This window comes from Micropterus dolomieu, linkage group LG07, assembly GCF_021292245.1.
Source record: "Micropterus dolomieu isolate WLL.071019.BEF.003 ecotype Adirondacks linkage group LG07, ASM2129224v1, whole genome shotgun sequence".
In the NCBI taxonomy this organism is placed as follows: domain Eukaryota; kingdom Metazoa; phylum Chordata; class Actinopteri; order Centrarchiformes; family Centrarchidae; genus Micropterus; species Micropterus dolomieu.
Genome location: NC_060156.1, coordinates 18,889,365 through 18,907,651, shown reverse-complemented (window position 1 = coordinate 18,907,651; position 18,287 = coordinate 18,889,365). Strand labels below are relative to the sequence as shown.

General features: G+C 45.0%; 2 protein-coding genes across 4 annotated transcripts in view; both read left to right on the top strand.

Annotated features, from left to right (window-relative positions):
- si:dkey-100n23.5 (cyclic AMP receptor-like protein A) overlaps positions 1-3,628 on the top strand; it is a 50,777-nt gene extending 47,149 nt beyond the window's left edge. For all 3 annotated transcript variants that reach the window (XM_046053972.1, XM_046053971.1, XM_046053970.1), the window contains exon 13: positions 1,874-3,628. In XM_046053972.1, the coding sequence (XP_045909928.1) occupies positions 1,874-2,041 (168 nt within the window). In that variant the 3' untranslated portion in view covers positions 2,042-3,628. The remainder of the gene's footprint in view (positions 1-1,873) is intronic.
- Positions 3,629-4,365: 737 nt separating this feature from the next.
- Positions 4,366-18,287, top strand: part of LOC123974103 (BCL-6 corepressor-like) — a gene marked incomplete at its 3' end in the record, with an annotated part of 19,068 nt that continues 5,146 nt past the window's right edge. Inside the window, exon 1 of the mRNA XM_046054540.1 lies at positions 4,366-4,457. Within this exon, the coding sequence (XP_045910496.1) occupies positions 4,381-4,457 (77 nt within the window). The remainder of the gene's footprint in view (positions 4,458-18,287) is intronic.

Genomic DNA, 18,287 nt, shown 5'->3' with positions numbered 1-18,287 from the left:
AATGAGCTCACCTCCCACTTCTTCTTCTGTGTGTATGCGAGTGTGCACGCAGGAAGAAGCTGCTCCCAATCCCCATATGTCTTAGCATCACTGCAATCTTAGACCACGTCCACACTAATTCAGCTAAAAATAAAATGCTGTTTATATATAGGGAAAATGTACCAGTGTTTTCATGTTGTTTTTGAATATATTCCTTATTTGTTGTAGTTTTAGCCAGTAAACACCACAACTGTGCATCACAGCCGTCATGTATTAAAGAGTAGCTGACACAGCCTGGTTACTCTGCTGATTCTCTGTGATCATGTATACTGTGTTTGAAAACTGTTGAAATTCACCATTTAGTTTTTATTGTTTCCATATTTTTGCTTCTGATGTCGAACAACTGAATGAGCATGAAATAGTGATTCGATCTCAAGTCATAAATGTTACCTTAACAAATCAGACAGCAGTTTCTGCGTGTGTGGCAAGACGTCAGTTAAATCTTTTTTATGATGGTAAAGTCATCTGACAAAGTCAGTGTACATACAGTTTGATTGACTAGTTTGACATTTAAAATAAGTAAGTCACCAGAGAAAGTAAGAGGTGACAAAGAGTTGTCTTCTTAACTTTGCTGCTATATAGTCCTCGGCCAGGCTTAGATAATTGTTTTCAAAAAGCCCTGTCACTACTAAAGGCGTTAGTATACTCCACCCGCAGGCTCTCTCTTGAAGTCTAAAAGTCGGGTTATGCTAGAAAATAACTTGTTTGTACAACATGTTGTCCAACCAAGCCGGGAGGCAAAAGTGTTTATAGTTGTTCTGAACAACCTCACTTGAAGGAGGAGCGACAAGCCGGCTGTCATAGAGAGGGGTGGATGTGCAACATTGTTTGAAAACGGTGATAGAGGTGTACATTTCAGACAGTCTCTCCTGGAACACATACTTGTTGACTATGAAAGGTGACCCTGGCTCCTTCCTCACCTCCACACGGCTGGTCAATCACATCTTGAAGTGGGTGTTTATATCGGATTGCCTGATATGTAAAGTTACGGAAGTATTTGGACACAGACCACCCCCCCACCACCTCGACCACCATCAACACCCCACCCACACTGATCCGATGAAAGAAAGGTGTGGGGGAAGGAGTTCTCTGAAGCTATTCAACCGTCCGACAAGCAGTTCTGACGGAGTATACTAGCTACTTAACGGACTGAAACCAGCAGGCTCTAGTGCTTCTCATGAGCCTGAGGCTTGCCAGCATATTTAGTATTAAGCATGTAAATTACATACTTTGCTCATTTTCCACTACACTGGTGAACAACAAATACTTGTTTGAGCGATGTGTCTCCACACCTCGTATTTCTTATTTAAGTCCTGGTAGTTCTTTGAAGTTATATCATTTTGAGTGAGTATGCCATTAAACGTGACAATCAGGTCTTCCAGTATGGTACTTTTATGTAGTTGAGCAGAGCAGAAAGTGAAAACAACTGTGCTTTATTTTCCCGAGGGAATCAAAACAAGCATTGATAATTGGTTGTATCCAGGTTGTCGCTCCCACACTTCAGAACATTAGCATAGAGTTGAACATTTTCCAGTTTCTCAAGGTCGGAGCTGCGATTTTTGAGTCTTAAATCGTGTTGGGCAGCACAAGGATGTTATTTGGAGGTTCACAGTGAATGGCAGTCTGTCTTACCTCTAGTGTTTAAGTCTGTATGTGGAGACAGGAGACTGTTTTCAAGTGTGTAAAACACCAGCTTAGTGTGAATGGATGGCCAGAACGGAGAGAAAAAGATCCATTTTCAAATTTACTTAGGTTGAACATACTCTTTACACCAGTAAAAGACAGTGTGTTCCATTCATTTCACTCTGTGTTTGTTTGTGTGCCTGTTTTCTAGCTGGCTCTGCAGTCGCGGCTGTGTGACAGGACTCGGATCGGAGAGTACCACCCCGGGGCGGTGCGCTACACACAGGCTGACCTGGTCGACCTCAGCGATGACGACGACGATGACACCAACGTACTCTTCTACTCTCCTGACATGACCCTGAAAGACCGAGGCCCCTGAGAGAGAGCTGGAGAGGGAAAAAGAGAGAAACAAAAGGGCTGGAGGAAAGGAGCAGGAAGGAGGGTCACAGCCAGAGAGAAACGCAGTGGATTAGAAACTGAGAAGCAGGAACAAGAGGTAGGGAGGGAATGGAAGGGAAGATTGGGGAGACAGTCAGGCAGATAGAAGCCGGAGATGAGCTGTCAGGTTCCATTATTAATCCCCATCCTTTACTATTTAATATCCTAAAGACACACACACACACACACTGAGCAGAGCTGCAGCTCCTTGCAATACCATCAGAAAGGAGCAAGAAAGGAGCGACTCTAAAGATCCTCCTAATGTTAAAGGCGTCTGCTGCATCCCGAAGGTCCTAAAATGATTTCCTTCTCTGCACCGCCTTCTTGTCTCCTACATTCTGCAGCGTTTTTCCGCGTACCACAAAAATGAAAGAAAAATGGAAAAAAAACAAAAAACAAAGGACTGCTGAAAGGCAGTCATAACAAGATGTTAGTTTTGCATTCACAGCAATTACCTTGTGAACGGTAATTGCTTTCTCTTGTGAAAAGCAGGCCTTTTAAAAAAGCACCCTATGTGTCACACCTGAAAGCATCGACATCCACGGCAAGATTGATCAGGGTACTGAATTTTCTTGCCGATAGTGTGGAGGTGAGCTACATTGGTAATACAGAAAGGGGTTTTAAAACAGTTAAGATGACTTGGCAAAAAAGTCAAAAAGCATGAGTGTGGCTTGCAAGGAGTCTCTCCTGCCTCGGACAGTATTTGTTTGTTGTTTTCTCTTTGTATATGGTATTACAGTTGTCAAAAATTTGGCACAAGTATTCATTTGATTGGGTTGTTTTGTATTTTTATGAAATACTACTTCTGTTTGTTATACTGTATTTATAACAGAGCAATGTATTGTATATATTTAAGTGTACTCTATTTTTGTACGTGCCTTGGACTGAAATGTGAAGAAAATGCTTCTATTAATCCAAACCCGCTGCTCTCACGTGACAGTGGGGCGGAACCTGATTCTGTACATCTAGCCTTATGAACACCTAAAAATAAAACATGTTATTAGTCAAACATACTCCCGCACACACGCACGCAGACACACACAGACAGGTGCCTGTCAAAACAGGTTGGAAAAGATGACACACGCGGCACCCACGGCATAGCAACAGCTTTTGGTGGTTCATCATCTCATGGCCCTTGTCAGTGATGCTGAGGGGACATAGCTGAGGCGTGATTGGCAGGATAATAGAGTCACTTTATATTCAAACTCAGCCCATTTGGTTTTTCCCATATCTAGGTGGTTTCATCACTGTCTGTGCGCACTGCCGGCTGTCAACTGCCTCCCTGACAAGTTGAACTAATGAACCGACACTTGACCCTCTTTACCCTTGAGTTGTTGAACTTTTCTGCTGGGCGTCAATGACACTAGAGTGCAACTTTAGTTTGCAGTTCACAGAGCCCCTCCACTGTATTACACACACACACACACACACACTTGGCTGTGCCCCTACCTCTTTTGGCACTGTTGCTGGTTTCACTTGACTGTTCACTCCATCAAATAAATGAGCAGGAGAGACATTTCATAACAAAGCTGAGACTGGGCGTGTTTATTTCATTTCCACATTGATGCAATCCTCACTGCTCTGCCTCCTGTGAAGTGTGTGTTCGTTTGTGTGTGTGAATGTGCTTTAAAATGTCTTTTAAACCTGGGCTGCTTAAATAATGGATATTAATTATTGGTCGGCCCCTCCTGGCCCCTGCCATGTCTCCAAATCTGGTTAACTGGATTTTGATTAATGAAATATGCCTGCCATGTTCTCCATAAAACCAGACTTTTCCTCCACCTACATGCCTCTCCCGCAGACGCTTGAATCGTTTCGAGCCCCGCACCCACTCCATATAAAGAGCCCGGGAAATAAGCGAATATCCCTGTCACGCAAGAAGAATTATTATTCCCCCCTCATATCGTCGCATGCGCGGTAATTGGATACAATTTAACACCCGCGGCCCACGGGCATGTCGGCAGGCGCACTGCCTACTATTAGCTCGCCTCGCCTCGCCACCCTATCATTTGTCAGATCGGTGTTTGTGTGCTCCTGGTGCATGTGTGTGTGTGTGTGTGTGTGTGTGTGTGTGTACGCGCACGTGCACGTGTGTACGCGCGTGTGAGTGTTTGCACACGTGCGTGTGGCTCGAGAAACCGGAGCCATTGTTGGATTCCGGCCATGACCTAGCTGTGACGCACAGAAAAAAAGAGAGAGGCGAGGGAAGAGAGAGGCGACAGCAGCAGCAGCCCAGACACTGAAAAACAAGCTGGAGCGCTGTCACCTCGGAGCAGCCTGATGGGTGTTTGTCGCTCTTCTGCCCAGCTTCCACTGGGATCCTCGTGCTGTTTATTGGAGCCCCAGCAGTATTTACGGTACAGGCGGGGATGCGGTGGAGAACCCCCCTATACTCCTTTACCCGCCGCTTACAGTAAATATATGGTTGGAGAGGGTTAATGGGGAGATTACAGCCTGCATGAATTATGTCTTAAAAGTATAAATAATTGACTCGAAATTGTTGTGTAGCCCTTTATACATCAAATGCAATCAAATTGTTATTAGTGTTGCGCTGGCCTGGAGGTATTGAACTGGCAAGGCTGGAGCTTTACAGGCCTGCCATAGCCTATATGATTATAAGGATGTGTCAGTTGCCCTCTTGTTGCCTATGTGCAGACATAAAGGAGAGGCATTTGAAATTCTGAAATTAAAAATATTTTACAGAGATTTAAGATTCAGCCCATGAGCTGCAGCTTTAAATTACTTTAAAGGATACATCTGGTGTTTTGTATTGTCAACAATTCCCATGAGAGCCCAAAAACAAGATGCTTTAGTCCATCTTTCATGATCTTCCCTACCTGTCTGTGGCACTAAGCCTTAAGCCTATTTGTTCCTACTGAAGAAATTAATATTTAAAAGCACGTCTCATATTAATCAACAGCAACAATAGAGGTATGGCACAGAGGAATACCATATATCAGGTTGTGGATACAACAATACTTAATAGTGTGATACATTTATTGTTGGTTTTGGTCTTTTAATGGAATTTGTAAATACAGCCGTTAACAGCCATGTATTTTTTTATTCTATTGAATTTTCTTTGCCAGTGACTTTGCACCAAAATAACCCCAGATTTAGCTACTTACTATTTTTCAAGGACTAATTTCCTTGCTGCAAAAGCTCCATGTTCCCCACATGCCACTCACTTTTTGATAATTGTTGAGGGGCCCTAAGTCAAACTGAAGATTTAAAGGGCTAAACAGCAAGTTTTTTCCCCAGGGCCCCCAAACCGGTTAGCCTAATCCTGCCTTTCAGGAGTACAAATGCTACAAAATACAAATAATGCAATGTACAATAAATCCCATAGTTATATGTTTCAACTCCATGTTACCAGTGTACAAACAAACACAATAACTCACTGGCCTACTTCATGAACATGTGGGACATGTCATACAACTATAGAGTTAAAGAAACTCGACTTAAAATCCATATTTTAACACCACATTTTCAAATGATTAGGTAGTTTCTTCTGTTCTGCCATGATCTTAAATGAAAAGACAGGTTATGTAAAGAGAAGTGCTTCTTGGGGATTCCCCACTCTCTTGACGCTGACCTTGAACCCGATCATTTGCTCAGATCAGAGCTCAACAAAACTCCACTGTGTGGTAAACACCCCACATACTTGTGAAAAAAAAGTTAGCAAAGCTAACAGTGCACTGGTGGTGATGGCAGTGTTGTGGTTTCCTTTAAACCTTGTGAGGTAAAGTGATGTAATTAGTTTCAAGGCCATCGGACTTGCCAGAGACATGATGTGCAGTTGATGAAATGAGAAAAAAACAATTTGGATATATTTTGAATGCATCCACTGTGAGCTTCTTATATGTCTAAAAGGGGCACTTTACGTCCCAGCTTGGCAAAATCTAAAATGAGCCCATTTTGACCATTTACATTTGCATAAACGCTCCTTTTTAGCAAATACTGACCCCTGTAGAAATTTTTATTTGATTGATGCAGCCATACCCTACATTCATTCAGGATTTTAGAAATATTGAACTCATGAGTCCAAATTCCTGCAGAAGAACCCCTAGCTATACCAACCAAACTGACCAATCAACCAAATTTCGAAGTATTAAAAAAAAGTTCCATTGTCTAATTTAACTGTTCAAATTTTCTTTTCATTACATCTCCTTGCAATTAACACTAATTTTAATTTTTAATTAGGCCTATACCTGAATTCTCAATTCGGGCTTATTGCTTTGAGTATATGCTATAAATACCAGAAACCAGTGACAAAATAGTAGTAGGGCCTACTACTACCTATCAGTCCAAAGCCCAGGGATGTTATGATACAAATATATAATTGGCTATTCTCATAAGAATATTATTATATAGACAAAGAAAGGCGGCACATCTTCACATTTGAGAAACTGGAGCCAACAGAAAAATTTGTAATAATTGGTCATTAGTAATAACTCTTGTCTGAATTGTTCATAAGTTTCCCTAAACTGTCAATTTGGTGGAGAATATTAAACGATAAACTGTCCACATTTTAAAAAGGTACTCTTAAAATGACCAGAATCAGGCGACTATGAACCTGCTTACATTTGTAATTCATGAGAATCGTGTGTTTAATGTCCCTCTATCCCTTCCCTGCATCGTGTCTAATAACAGCTCGGCTGTACTGCCGCTGCTGCCTAAGCGGAGTGCAGGATCGAGCGCAGCTTCAAGCGCTGCTATCCGGCCCTGAAAGAGTTAAATTAATCTCTCCCTCTACTCTCTCGCTCGCTCTCTTTCTCTCACTCTCTCAGCGCACACACAGGCTGCCACCGCCCCAGATAACAGAGGGGCGCCTCTCCCCAGCCAGCCAGCCTCCGCTAATCGCAGTGGCAGGAGGGGGGAGTTGAGTGCCGGCGGCCTCTCACAGCGCAGGGCTTTTTATTGACGCTGCCTGCCTGTGTGTGTGTCATCTCTGTGTGTGTGTGTGTGTGTGTGTGTTTGTGTGTGTGTGCGTGTCAGAGCGAGAGAGCTATAAAGAGGTGTGTGTGTGTGTGTGTGTGTGTGCGCTCCCCGCCAGCAGCGGAAAGCAGGGAGAGGCGGGGAACTGGGAGGGTGGGTGGCGAGGTTATGAGCGGAACTCGACAGAGGCCGACAGACGAGAGAGAAGGAGGGGGAGGAGGGAGGCGAAGGAGGGGGATCTCTCTTGTGCTGCGCTGAGAGACGCCACCGCTTCTCCTTCCTCTCAGATAAGGTTCGTTTGAAGGTTTGAATCTTTATTCTCTATAAAAAAATAAAAAAATAAAAAAATGGCTTTCTGTCCGCGCGCTTTGGGGATGGGGAGGGGGCGTTTATAATCCTCAAGGTCTGAATAAGAAGTGTGATAGATGGCGCTGGTTATTCTATGTCATGAGCCCATTGATTGATTGCATCGATGAATTTAGCACCCTATTGATTAGGGTTTAATCAAGGTCCACGTCTCTCACGGCTCCAATGATCTCTCTCTCTCTCTCTCACTCTCTCTCTGCGTCTCTCTCGCGAGTAGCGGTGTCTGGCTCGGAGCCACGCTCGCCCTGCAGCGCCAGGCTGTAATTATCCCCGGTGAGGCCGCGCTAACGCAGCGTGGCGCGCCTGTGGGGAACCGGTTAGCCCTACAACACCGGTGGGGGTGCATGAATGTGCGTGCGCTATGTTGTGTTTGTTGTTGCAGAGGGAGAAAATGGTGTTGTGTTGATATTCCAGTAGCCTTTATCAGAGCATTTTCAAGTCCTGAAATGAACCTTCGCGCTTTGGAGATTCATCTCAGATTCAAAACAATTGACACGCTCACTATAAAGCCACCATGGGCTGCCATAAATAGCCTACACGATGAGTCCCCAAAAATATGGTTTGAGAATCACCCCGTGAACCAGTAGGCTAGCCTAATAACGTGAACAACGCAATCAGAGGGTGGCTGCGTGTTCAAGTAGGCCTATAGATCTATTGATTGTGCACGTCCTGGCGAGTGCGTGCTTGTGAGTGTTCAGGCAAGTTTCCATGCGAGTGTGTGCGTGTGTGTTTGTGACTGTGTGAGTTGCAGTAAGCGATCCATAACGATCTGCAGGTGGATTGTGCTGATTAGTACCGGCTGCTGTGGACTGAGCTGCGTGCAAAGAGCTTCCTGCAATCTGAGCCTGCCGACTTACAGCGCGTGTCTCTTTCTCTGCCTCTCTGTCTTTCTGTGTGTGTGTGTGTGTGTGTGTGTGTGTGTGTGTGAATTCAACATCGTGGTCGCTTGTGTGTGCAATCAGCCCTTTAAAAATAAGCTGTGTGTGTGTTATTCCGTATGTGTGTCTCTGTTTAGAGGACAGCCTGTGTATATTTAGTTGAATATGTGATGAAGGGTGTGTGCGTGTGTGCACATATGAACTTGCCATGAACACTGTGTGTGTTTGTCAGGCCACTGCTTCAGTGTCTGATTGCAATACCAGATGGTTGGATCATTGTGACCTCCCAGTGTGTGGCTTCCTCTACATCGGGGTACACACGTGTGTCTGTGCATGTTCACACTGTTTTGGTTTATAAGACACCCACCTATGCAGGAATACCTGAGAACACATACAATGACAGGATGGGATCACAGATTTAAGCACATTTTTCGTCACCATTTTCCAACATGGATGTTTTCAAAGGCACATGCTGTTCTCGGGCTGGCTTTTCAAACCGCAAAGTTCGCACACGGTCGTAAAAGTGCAGCCATAAAAGGTCTGCAGACCTGTTTTCGTGTCTCCCTCAGACTCCCAGCCTGGGTGTTTTTCTGTATCTACAACTGTGTGTTTTTGTGTTGAGCGTCAGAAGCTTAGTTTGCCCTGCGGTTCCTCAGAGCAATATTCATCCTAATCCAGTTTTCCAGTGAGTGATGGAGAGAGCCGTTTGCCTTCTACGCCCTCTGAGTCAGAACAGGAGCAGGAGGCAGAGAGGGAGCTAACCCGGTGTCGTGTGCTGTGACTTTGCGTGTCTTTCCAACACCCATCTAATCTTTCAGCAGGATTTTTTGTTGTATGTAACATCAGCCCGATGTGTTTAACTACTTTAGACCTCAGTATTATAGGAGTTTGCATTTATAAAGTATCTTCCTGGTGACTTTATATTAAATTGTGGCTTACAACCGAGCAGCTTCTCTGACTGTTTGGAGACAGATTTGGGATCAGAGTGCATCTAAAAGCCTCCATGCTGACAGTTCTGAAAGGGGAACATCAAATCTCTTTAGTGCCCAGTATTTACACTAACAATACAAACAGTGAGGGCTTTGGTAGTGGGTAGAGTTGCCAGGTTGGATCCTACCTGCAAAAATCTGGGCAGGGGAAGTGACATATGGTGAAACAATGTGGCTAAATGTGTAGAGCATGATGCTCACATTGCCAAGGCTAAGGATGGGGGTATACTTCCAGGGGAAATACAGACAAAAGGACATGTTAGCGGAACACAGTGCTGTTTTGACTGCACAGAGCGCAGGTATGCTGGTCGATGAGCGCAGTCCTTCTCATGCCAGCTGCTAGTGTGACCACATAAAAATATGAAAATTTGTGGCGTGCCTTCTCTCTGTTCATGCTAGTAGTTTACTTCTCATAATAATGCATAGTTCGGAGTCTCAGCTTGCTCAGTTTGTTTGACATTAAGTTTGTGGGACCTAAAGGCGTCTGAGCCCACTCGATGGTGATCTAAATTGAAGAAGAATATGAAATTTTTTTGACTGTGTTTCTGTTTCAGGCAAGTTCTTTTTTTTTTTTTTTTACTAAGTAGTCTACATTATATATTACTTTTGGGGTGGGGCGGCTCATGTCAGAAACGTTCATGCACATCCATAACACTGTCACAAGCCTGAAACCAAAATAGAAAGCCCATTGAATGTCATGTGTTACACTGTCCCTATTGTCAGCCCCTCACAAGCTACTTTAATCACAGACTATGTACACTCTAGCCAGCGTAAATGTATCTTCTTTGCTCCATTTTGGCCCTTTATCCTTACTTTTGGCAAAACCAGGGCTCTATGGCAGTAAAATTAAGAGGATTACTTTCTGTTGCCTCTAAATCATAACACAGTAACTAATTTAAAATGTCAAACCAGCCAATAACACAACACAGCTGTTGTCATCAACCTGCATTTATGACATTTTTTTGTCAGACGGCTACTGATTTGATTGACGTCTTGGTGAAGCAGCATAGAAGTTGACACTGGCACGTGTTTGATTGGCCACAGCAGGTCCTTGCCAGATGATGTCCCTGATGATGGGCAAAATTTTAGCTAGGTTTAACCTTTTTTTTGACAGGTTGTTTTTGTTTGTTTGTGTTATTTTATTTTGATGGAGCCCTCTGCATTGGCAGATAGACCAGCCTTACTCAAAGTGAATATTTGTTTTTTTAGGCAGGGTGTAAGTCTGTCTGAACACAGCCTTACTGTTACAAGTTACAACAACTGACTATTTTATACTCTTTCAGTTAATACAATAATACAATACAAAGAAGAAGAAACAAAAGTATGTGAATAAGAACAGCTGAACAGTGAAATTGGTTTTATTAAAACAAAGCTGATCATAAAGAGCAATGGGAGAGAACTGAACAGAGCTTAGCTGAGACTCTGCAGAGTAATCAGGCTGTTAGTTTGTCAAACAAAAGAGAAGGAAGAAGAGATTTAACCAATTTCTTGTTAATTGGGCATTTTAGTGTGGATGGAATCTCCTATCCTTTTCACCTGTAAACTGTGTTTTCAGATTTAGCCAGCTTAGTGTGGACATAGCCTCAGTTACCTGGTGGTTTAGTGGCTGTGGTCGTTGTGGGCAACTCCCAGTTACGAGAGGAGAGGTGGGGCTGATAAGAGTAAACATTCCCGGCGATTCACCCTGTGTTTATTTAAGTGTGCAGAAAGGCTTTTTAAATCACTTGTCACGGAGACTCAGATGTAGTTTCCTTGGAGTCTTTGTCCAGAGAGAGAGAGAGCGAGGAGGAGGAGGAGGAGGAGGAGGAGGAGGAGGAGAAGTTTTTGTTTTTTTGCCTTGCATAAGTACGTCCACCCTTCTTCCCTTTCGTCTCATCTCACAGACCCTCTTCCTCTTCTCTCTACTCACTTCCTTTGTGCCTGTGTTAAAAAGGCTGGCAAGCCACTTGTCTCCAAACTTTAGCCTGTTTGCCCTTCAAGATGATGTTTTTTAATGTGTCCATATGTGAGTTCTTTGTGAGCTTTGTGTTTGTTTAGCTCCTACTTTCAACAGCTGTGGCAAATGCAGCCAGAACTTCCATTTCCATGTCCTCCTCTCTCTTTTCCTTCCTACTGTCTGCTGGCTTTTCCCTCTCTCTCTCTCCCCCACACACATGCAGGCACATGATGCACACACACCTCAGGCTTGATATTCATAGCCTCCTCCTCCTCCTTCACTTGACATGGGAGCCTTAACAGATGTGCTGCAGCCTTGAGCTGCCTCCCCCCTTCCCTCCCCTCTCTAGTGCCTCATGCTTCACAGGTTTACCTTATCTGTTGATTTGAAAAAAACAAACAAACTGACAGTTAATTTGTCCTCATAATATAAATTTTATACACAAAATATGACCAATAACGCACCACTGGTTGTACCAGCCTAAGATGTACACCCACTTGGTTACAATATACATTTTGGCTGTCCTCCATCACCTGCACTCAATTTATATTTATACTGCAAAACAAATCTTATATGGGAATATTATGCGTCTCTCTCTCAACAGAGCCTAAACTTTAGATTAGGCCTGATTTGCATGCTTTCCCCTTATTTTGGAAAAAGTTTTAAATGTGTTTCATTATTGATATTAAAATTATTTACCTTATACCTTATTTTTGCTGTTAAACCTATTTCTGTTTTGAAGTTCCAGCGGAGCTTGTGTGTGTGCGTGTGTCGTTGCGTGTATCCATGTGTGTGCGTGCGTGCGCGCGCAGCCAGTGCCGTGCGCTGGAGGCTTATGGTAATTGCGGTCTCCCGACTGGCCTTCTGGGTAGAGTCTGCGCGAGTGGGAGTGGAGCGAGTGGCTCGGTCTCGGCAGCGTTCATCCATTCTGTGCGGCACTCCCCGTACAGCTCCGTGCGTCCTCGGTGCGAACCGGGGTGTTCTCTACGCTTCTCGAAGAAAACGCGGGACGAAAAGCAACACGGAATAACCTTCAGTAAACCTTCCGAGACACGGATTCCGGTGTCGGAGAGGACATGGAGTGACTGAGAGCGGTAGAAGGGGCTTTTTCCGAGGACGGCGTGCTCCGCTGAAACCCAACATGGCGCTGCTGAGAGGTACGGCCGAGCTGAATTAATTTCTCCGCGAGTCCGCCGACCTCGCCACCTGTATCCTGTGGGGGCCCGGGTCGCACGGCGCCTCGCCGACTTAAAGATCTTTTATGTGGATTTCTCTATATCCTGACATCTGTATTTCCACCGCGCAGGACCTTTTTGTTGTTTTCTGGTAACCCAAGTGACATTTGCAGCAGCAAAAAAAGTCCGTTTGAAATAAAGGGTAGCCTAATGGATGAGAGTTGCCTGTAGACAATAGAACATGGACCGTAAGCTTTATATGTAAGTTGTTACTTGTTTTGATTCCTGACAAGTGGATAACCTGTTAGACACTTTTAGTTCTTTCTTTTCTTCAGTCGGGATTGTCTGTCTCCAGCAGACAGGACCGTAACCGGGCTACGTATACGCACGGATCGCTGTACCTTCTAGTTAACTTGGAAAAACAGGAAAAAGGCGTTGGGGCGCACGGACGGCGGCTGGAACTAGCACCAATCAACCAGGTGAGGCAATCTGTGACAAATCAAAATGTATTTTCTTTGCATGTGTCTTTGGCGATGCAAACAACGTACACTGCCCTGTGTTTTCCTTTTTAAATAGTAACGTTACCACAGCAGCCAAGATGCTTTAAAATGATGCAGTGTTTTCATATAGTATGTATTAAATCAAAGACTGTCTTTCTGTATGGTTGAGTGTAGACGCGATAGTCCGGTGTTGTGCGCAGAGACGGGAGAGGATCGGCCACTTCTAAGAATAGCGCATAGGGTGGTCTTTGTGCGTTTCGGCGGGGCAGTGGCATGTGGTTGATAAATAACACACGCGCGCACTCCCATAATGATCCGACCGTGAGCTTGGCCTTTTTACAACTGTCCTGTCAACCGGGACGGAGGTGAGAAGGACGTCCTAGAGATTAGTGGACTTGTAAGTGGCGCCATCCTCGATGGTGAATATTCAGGCTTTTCGTACTCTTGAGTGACGAAGTGTGATAGTGCCTTTGGGGCGAGGGTGGGAGTGTGTATGTGATCGTGTGCGTGCGCGCACACGGAGCTTCTGCGCTAAACAAGGTTACGGAATTCTGCCTCGCCCTGCCAAAGGGAAGCGAGCGGTGCTGCTCCGTTTATACACTGTTCAGTTCAGTTGGAGGGCATCCCCGCGGTGTGTGTGTGTTGGTGTGTCAGCTGAGTGTGTGTTCGTGGGGGAGGTGTGTGCGTGCGGGGGGCTTTGTTTGGACAGAGTGGACGTTGATCAGTCGTCTCATCAGTCCCAAAGGTGTGTGGGTGGGGGGGGGGAATGCACCGCTCACCTTCCTGTCTAGTTGATGGAAACCGCTTTGGCATCGTGCCACCTCACACACATACACACGCTCTCTCTTCGTGTCTTGCAGGTGCTCTCCGATATGACTTTGCGCCACAGTATGCGGTCTTCCACTCTCGTTCTTGCACGCAGGCTTGCTGTGCCACTAGTCTTTGCTTTGGGGGGGAGTATATCCTTTGCGCACGGAGGATCTATGTAGCACCAGTTAGGGCCCCTCTCCCCTGCAGCTCCGGTACGCACTGTTTGAGGGAGAAAGTGCCACTTATTACTGTCACTATGATTTCTTCATTGCTTGAATAACTTGGGGAGCTTTTGACGAATTTAAAACCACTGCAATTCACCTTTAATCCAATCCAGGAATACGCTCCTCCACCATTATCAACTTTAAAAGATTTATTTTTACTTTTCTATAGCCTAGTCCTCTTCCCCCTGCACCATTGTGGGCGGTTGCGATCAGTGTGAACCACTTATAAAGTTGCTATTTAATTGAAATAAATGCTGCAAGGCTTGTTGGATATGTTCCAAACGTAATGGTCTTTCCAAACAATTATTTAAAGCTCCTGCTCACTAGGTAACCTGCATTTCAGACCAGTAAAACAGCATTTAAACGAGGCATCTGTCTTTAAATGACTTTGTCTGGACCGCACTCTCCATCGCAGGAAAACTGCTCATATCGGGGTAGTTTCCTCCCGTGTCGCCGTGCCTGCTGCATGTTCTGGAGCCACACAGGCACTAATTAGGGGATGCTCTCTTAGGACGATCGATGTGCCTCATATTGGCTGGCTCCAGCTCATTGACGAGCTTAGTGAGGGAAGCAGCTACTAAAAGACCACTTCAGCCCCGGCAGCCAATCCGCGCATCATACAGTAGAGAATAGCTCATAACGCAAGCGTCTGCTCTGACGCTCGAGCAGGTTGGGGGAGCAGGACCTCGTGTTAGGACATTTCGAGGGAACAGGGCAAGGGATTAACTGGTGGGGGGTGGAGGCTACTTCAGGGGGATTTGATGCAGAATAAAAGCTTTAATTGTTTTAAAATTAAAGCTCTGTCTCCATTGGTTTGGAAAGGTAAAGGAAACATTTGATTTTGTAACTTTGAAAGTATGAAAACAAAACTAGTGGAGATCTGGATATTTGGAAGCCATACTTAAAAACAGTCACATTTGAGGATTAGGAGCAGTGATCCTTAAGACCATGTGGCTAATTATTTACCAAATGCTGTTATGCTGTGATGAAGCATTGCTCCACTTTTTGTTTTGGTGGAAATAATAATAACAATATATTACAACTGTGTAAATTTTCTGAAGTGTATTAAAGCATGACTTTTAGGTTTGGGTCGGCCTGTTTGTGCCACAGTTTTTTTTTATCTGATTGGAATTTTTGGATGCGGTAGTGAATCTCTAATAAAAGTGGAGGTCTATCATTGAGCTTTTATAATCACAATAGTCTGGTTGTCTTGCCTTCAAATCCCCCCTCGTCTGTTCTCAGCCTCTTTCTCAATAACCCACAAACTTTGTAGCAAAGCCTTTTCACACTCTGCTTTTTAAACTGCTATGTTTGATCTTTTGGTAATAGAGCCTGTTCCCCAAGTGGTGCGTGTTGTGGAAGCATAAAACAAATGCTTCACATTTCGTGTGGGCCGAGTTTATTTATAGTTTACCCCGTCGGACTGTTTTGCGCATCATTTTTCCACTGTGCGCCGTGATGTCAGTGATCTGTTTTCCAGGTGTTGAAACACAGAGGGGGAGGGCTGCTTAGATGCTGCTGCATAGATTGACACACAGATTTTTTTCTCTCTGTCTCTTCTCTTTTCATTCGAGATGACTTTGCACTTCTTCCAGGGTTTTATTGCAGGCCCATTAGATGTCAAAGTGGAGTTCAAGGGTGGTCCCGAAACAAAAATAGGGTTTTCATTTATCTGAGGTTATCTAATTACAAATATGCAGACATTGCTTTACTATTCAGACGTTTCACTTTAACTTCTGTCAGCTTTGTTTCTCCAGTCATACCAGTCAATCCAAAACAACAATACTGTTGGTGTTCTCAATCGACTCAGGTGGGGGCCTAATGTCTGAATGTGTTTTTTTTTTTTTTTTTTTTAACATCAAAAACCACAATTTAACAGCACTCTGTGGTGAAATTCAGTTGAGAGTTTACGGATGGTGCACCCAAAGCACCAGTCCCGTGCCTGCTGGGGCATGTTGTCATGTTGAGTGATGTGTGACAGTGGATGTGTCAGCGTGGTGCTCTCTGGGATCTACTGCGTGTATAGGGACAGCCACACCACCTCAATCGTAAAGCCATTAATCTGCTGTTTGTCCGCTTTTCTAATTTGGAATCAATAGGGACCCCGCGGGGAATATTATGCACAGATGGAGAGGACGTCAATAAAATCACGGGACCACTTTTGGATATCAAACCTATTGTAATGTGTTGGACAATAGGCAGGGAACGGGGTAGAATTAGTCAAAAGAAATGCCCGTGTTCTTTTCTATGTCGGAGACACGAGGTCTGTCTTATTGTTGTCGCGCTTGTTTTTTTCCCCTCACTTAAGCCTGGATATAAAACAGTCTCGTTGCTGCCGGCGCAGCGCTCGCTGCTGAGGCGAGGTGCGTGTGAACAAAAGAGGAGGCACGGCAGAGAGCCGAGAAGAGATCGGTTTTCCAGGCGTTGCGCAGCTCCCGGAGGAGACGTCACGGTTTGATTGAAGCTATGCTCCGTGCTGGCCTCCCGGGACCTCGCGATGAAACGGGAGAGCCGCCCCTCCCCTTCTCTCTCTGTCTCTCTCTCTCTCCCAGCACTCCACAAAGCTTTTAGTTTCGATGAGGTCTGGAGCGCACGGATCACTTCCCCGCAGAGATGTGTCGGCCTTCAGTACTGTTTCACCGACACACCGGGTTGAATCTCTACTCTACCAACTGTCTGCCATATTATAATTCATATTTTCTGCAGCCAAACTCTTAGGTGTTAGTAGACATTAAATATATATAATAAAAATAAACATTTGGACCCTGATGGTTTGACGTGATGTGAATAGAGGGACTGTAGCCTTTATCTAAATCTCCCTATGATTGTATTTGGGTTACTGACCTCTCTGTGGCCTATCGAAAGATTGATTTAGCTGCAGAGTAATGATGACACACCACACCTCACCTCCCTCCTCTTGAGTCTCTGCAAGCTCAGTCTTGATCAGGCCTCCTCGTTTGTTTTAAAGATGTTGGTGCCTCGGGCAGCTATCTCTCTGACGAAATCCCACAGACACTTGGCAGCGCAGCAGGGTGATGGCGATAGGAGTTTATTACACCAACTGTCTTCAAAGCAGGAATGTGTTATCTGCTTTCTGGATGGCACAACGCTGAGTTCATGATGGCTATAAAGCTTTTGACCTGGAGTTGGGAATCAGCGCCAGACTCCATACCACCAAATAGACACTAAAGTTCGTTTTAGGCCTCGCCAGTGTAATTTCCTCATGTAGCTTTCACCATGTGTGACCTTTTTAAAAAGCTAGAAATTTAGGCTATGTCAGTGGTGTGAAGGCTTGGTTTCCCCCAAACTGACCTGTTTAAACTGACATTCATTTAGCCTAATTTACGTCTTTACACACCACCAATAATTACGCCTAAGCCTCCTCTTTAAACAGACTATTCATTATATATGGCGGGGAATGAGTTCTTTAGCTTCATGTGCTTTCATTAGGATCATCCAGCACATGAAAGTAGGCTAACGCCAGCATTTCAAAGGAAAGTCAAGAAAGCTCCGGTAAACGCCGTCCGACTCATGCATGCGCATCCCTATTACAATCGGGTCCTTTGGTGGCATAAAGGGCCATTTAGTCCCTATTTGGCCCGGGATGAATAGAGTCAGTTCAGCAGCCGCCTCCCTGGCCCTAGTGGCAGCACGGGGTGGGGGGGGCTCAATGTCGCCGTTGTTGTCCGTTGTTGTCGCCCGTGCTGTAGAGGGGGGAACTGAACCGTGCACCGACTTGCATGCTGCTGTGCAGCGGCCCGGGAGGACGCAGGGGCCCCTTGTTTACAGCTCGGTCGCTAATAATGTGACAGCTGAAGAGACGCCGCTGGCTCCTTCCAGCTCTGCGCTCCACCAGTAGCGCGCTCTCTGTGTGTCTCTCTACAGCATTTATCTCTTCTGTCCCCCCCCTCGCTCTCTTCAATGTACAGTTGTGTTATATCAGAAACTACACTGACAGTGTGTCAACTTTCCTAGAATGCACTCTTGAGTCTTCACCTCATCTTGGGATGATCAATTGGACCATTTGGCACACTCAGCCTGGTGATCAATAACAATTAAAATTGGCCACGCATTCTCTCTTTATGATGCCGGGTGTTGATGAGTGTGGCCCTGAGACTGTGTGGTTAGTACTCAGGCTGTAGTTTTGGTCCGCGCTGTTTAAGTATTCTGAGATTTGTTCTTGCTGATTTCTATTTTGTTCAACGGCAGTGTGCACAGAATTCCTTTGGCTTTGGACACGCACACACACTGGCAGTGGTGTGTACGTGTGCGCGCGTTTAATCCGTGTTTATGCCCACCCCACCCCCGTCGCTGCGGAGATTATCCTGCGTCATACTGCATTTTTTTTTTTTTTTTTTTTTTTTTTTTTTTTTG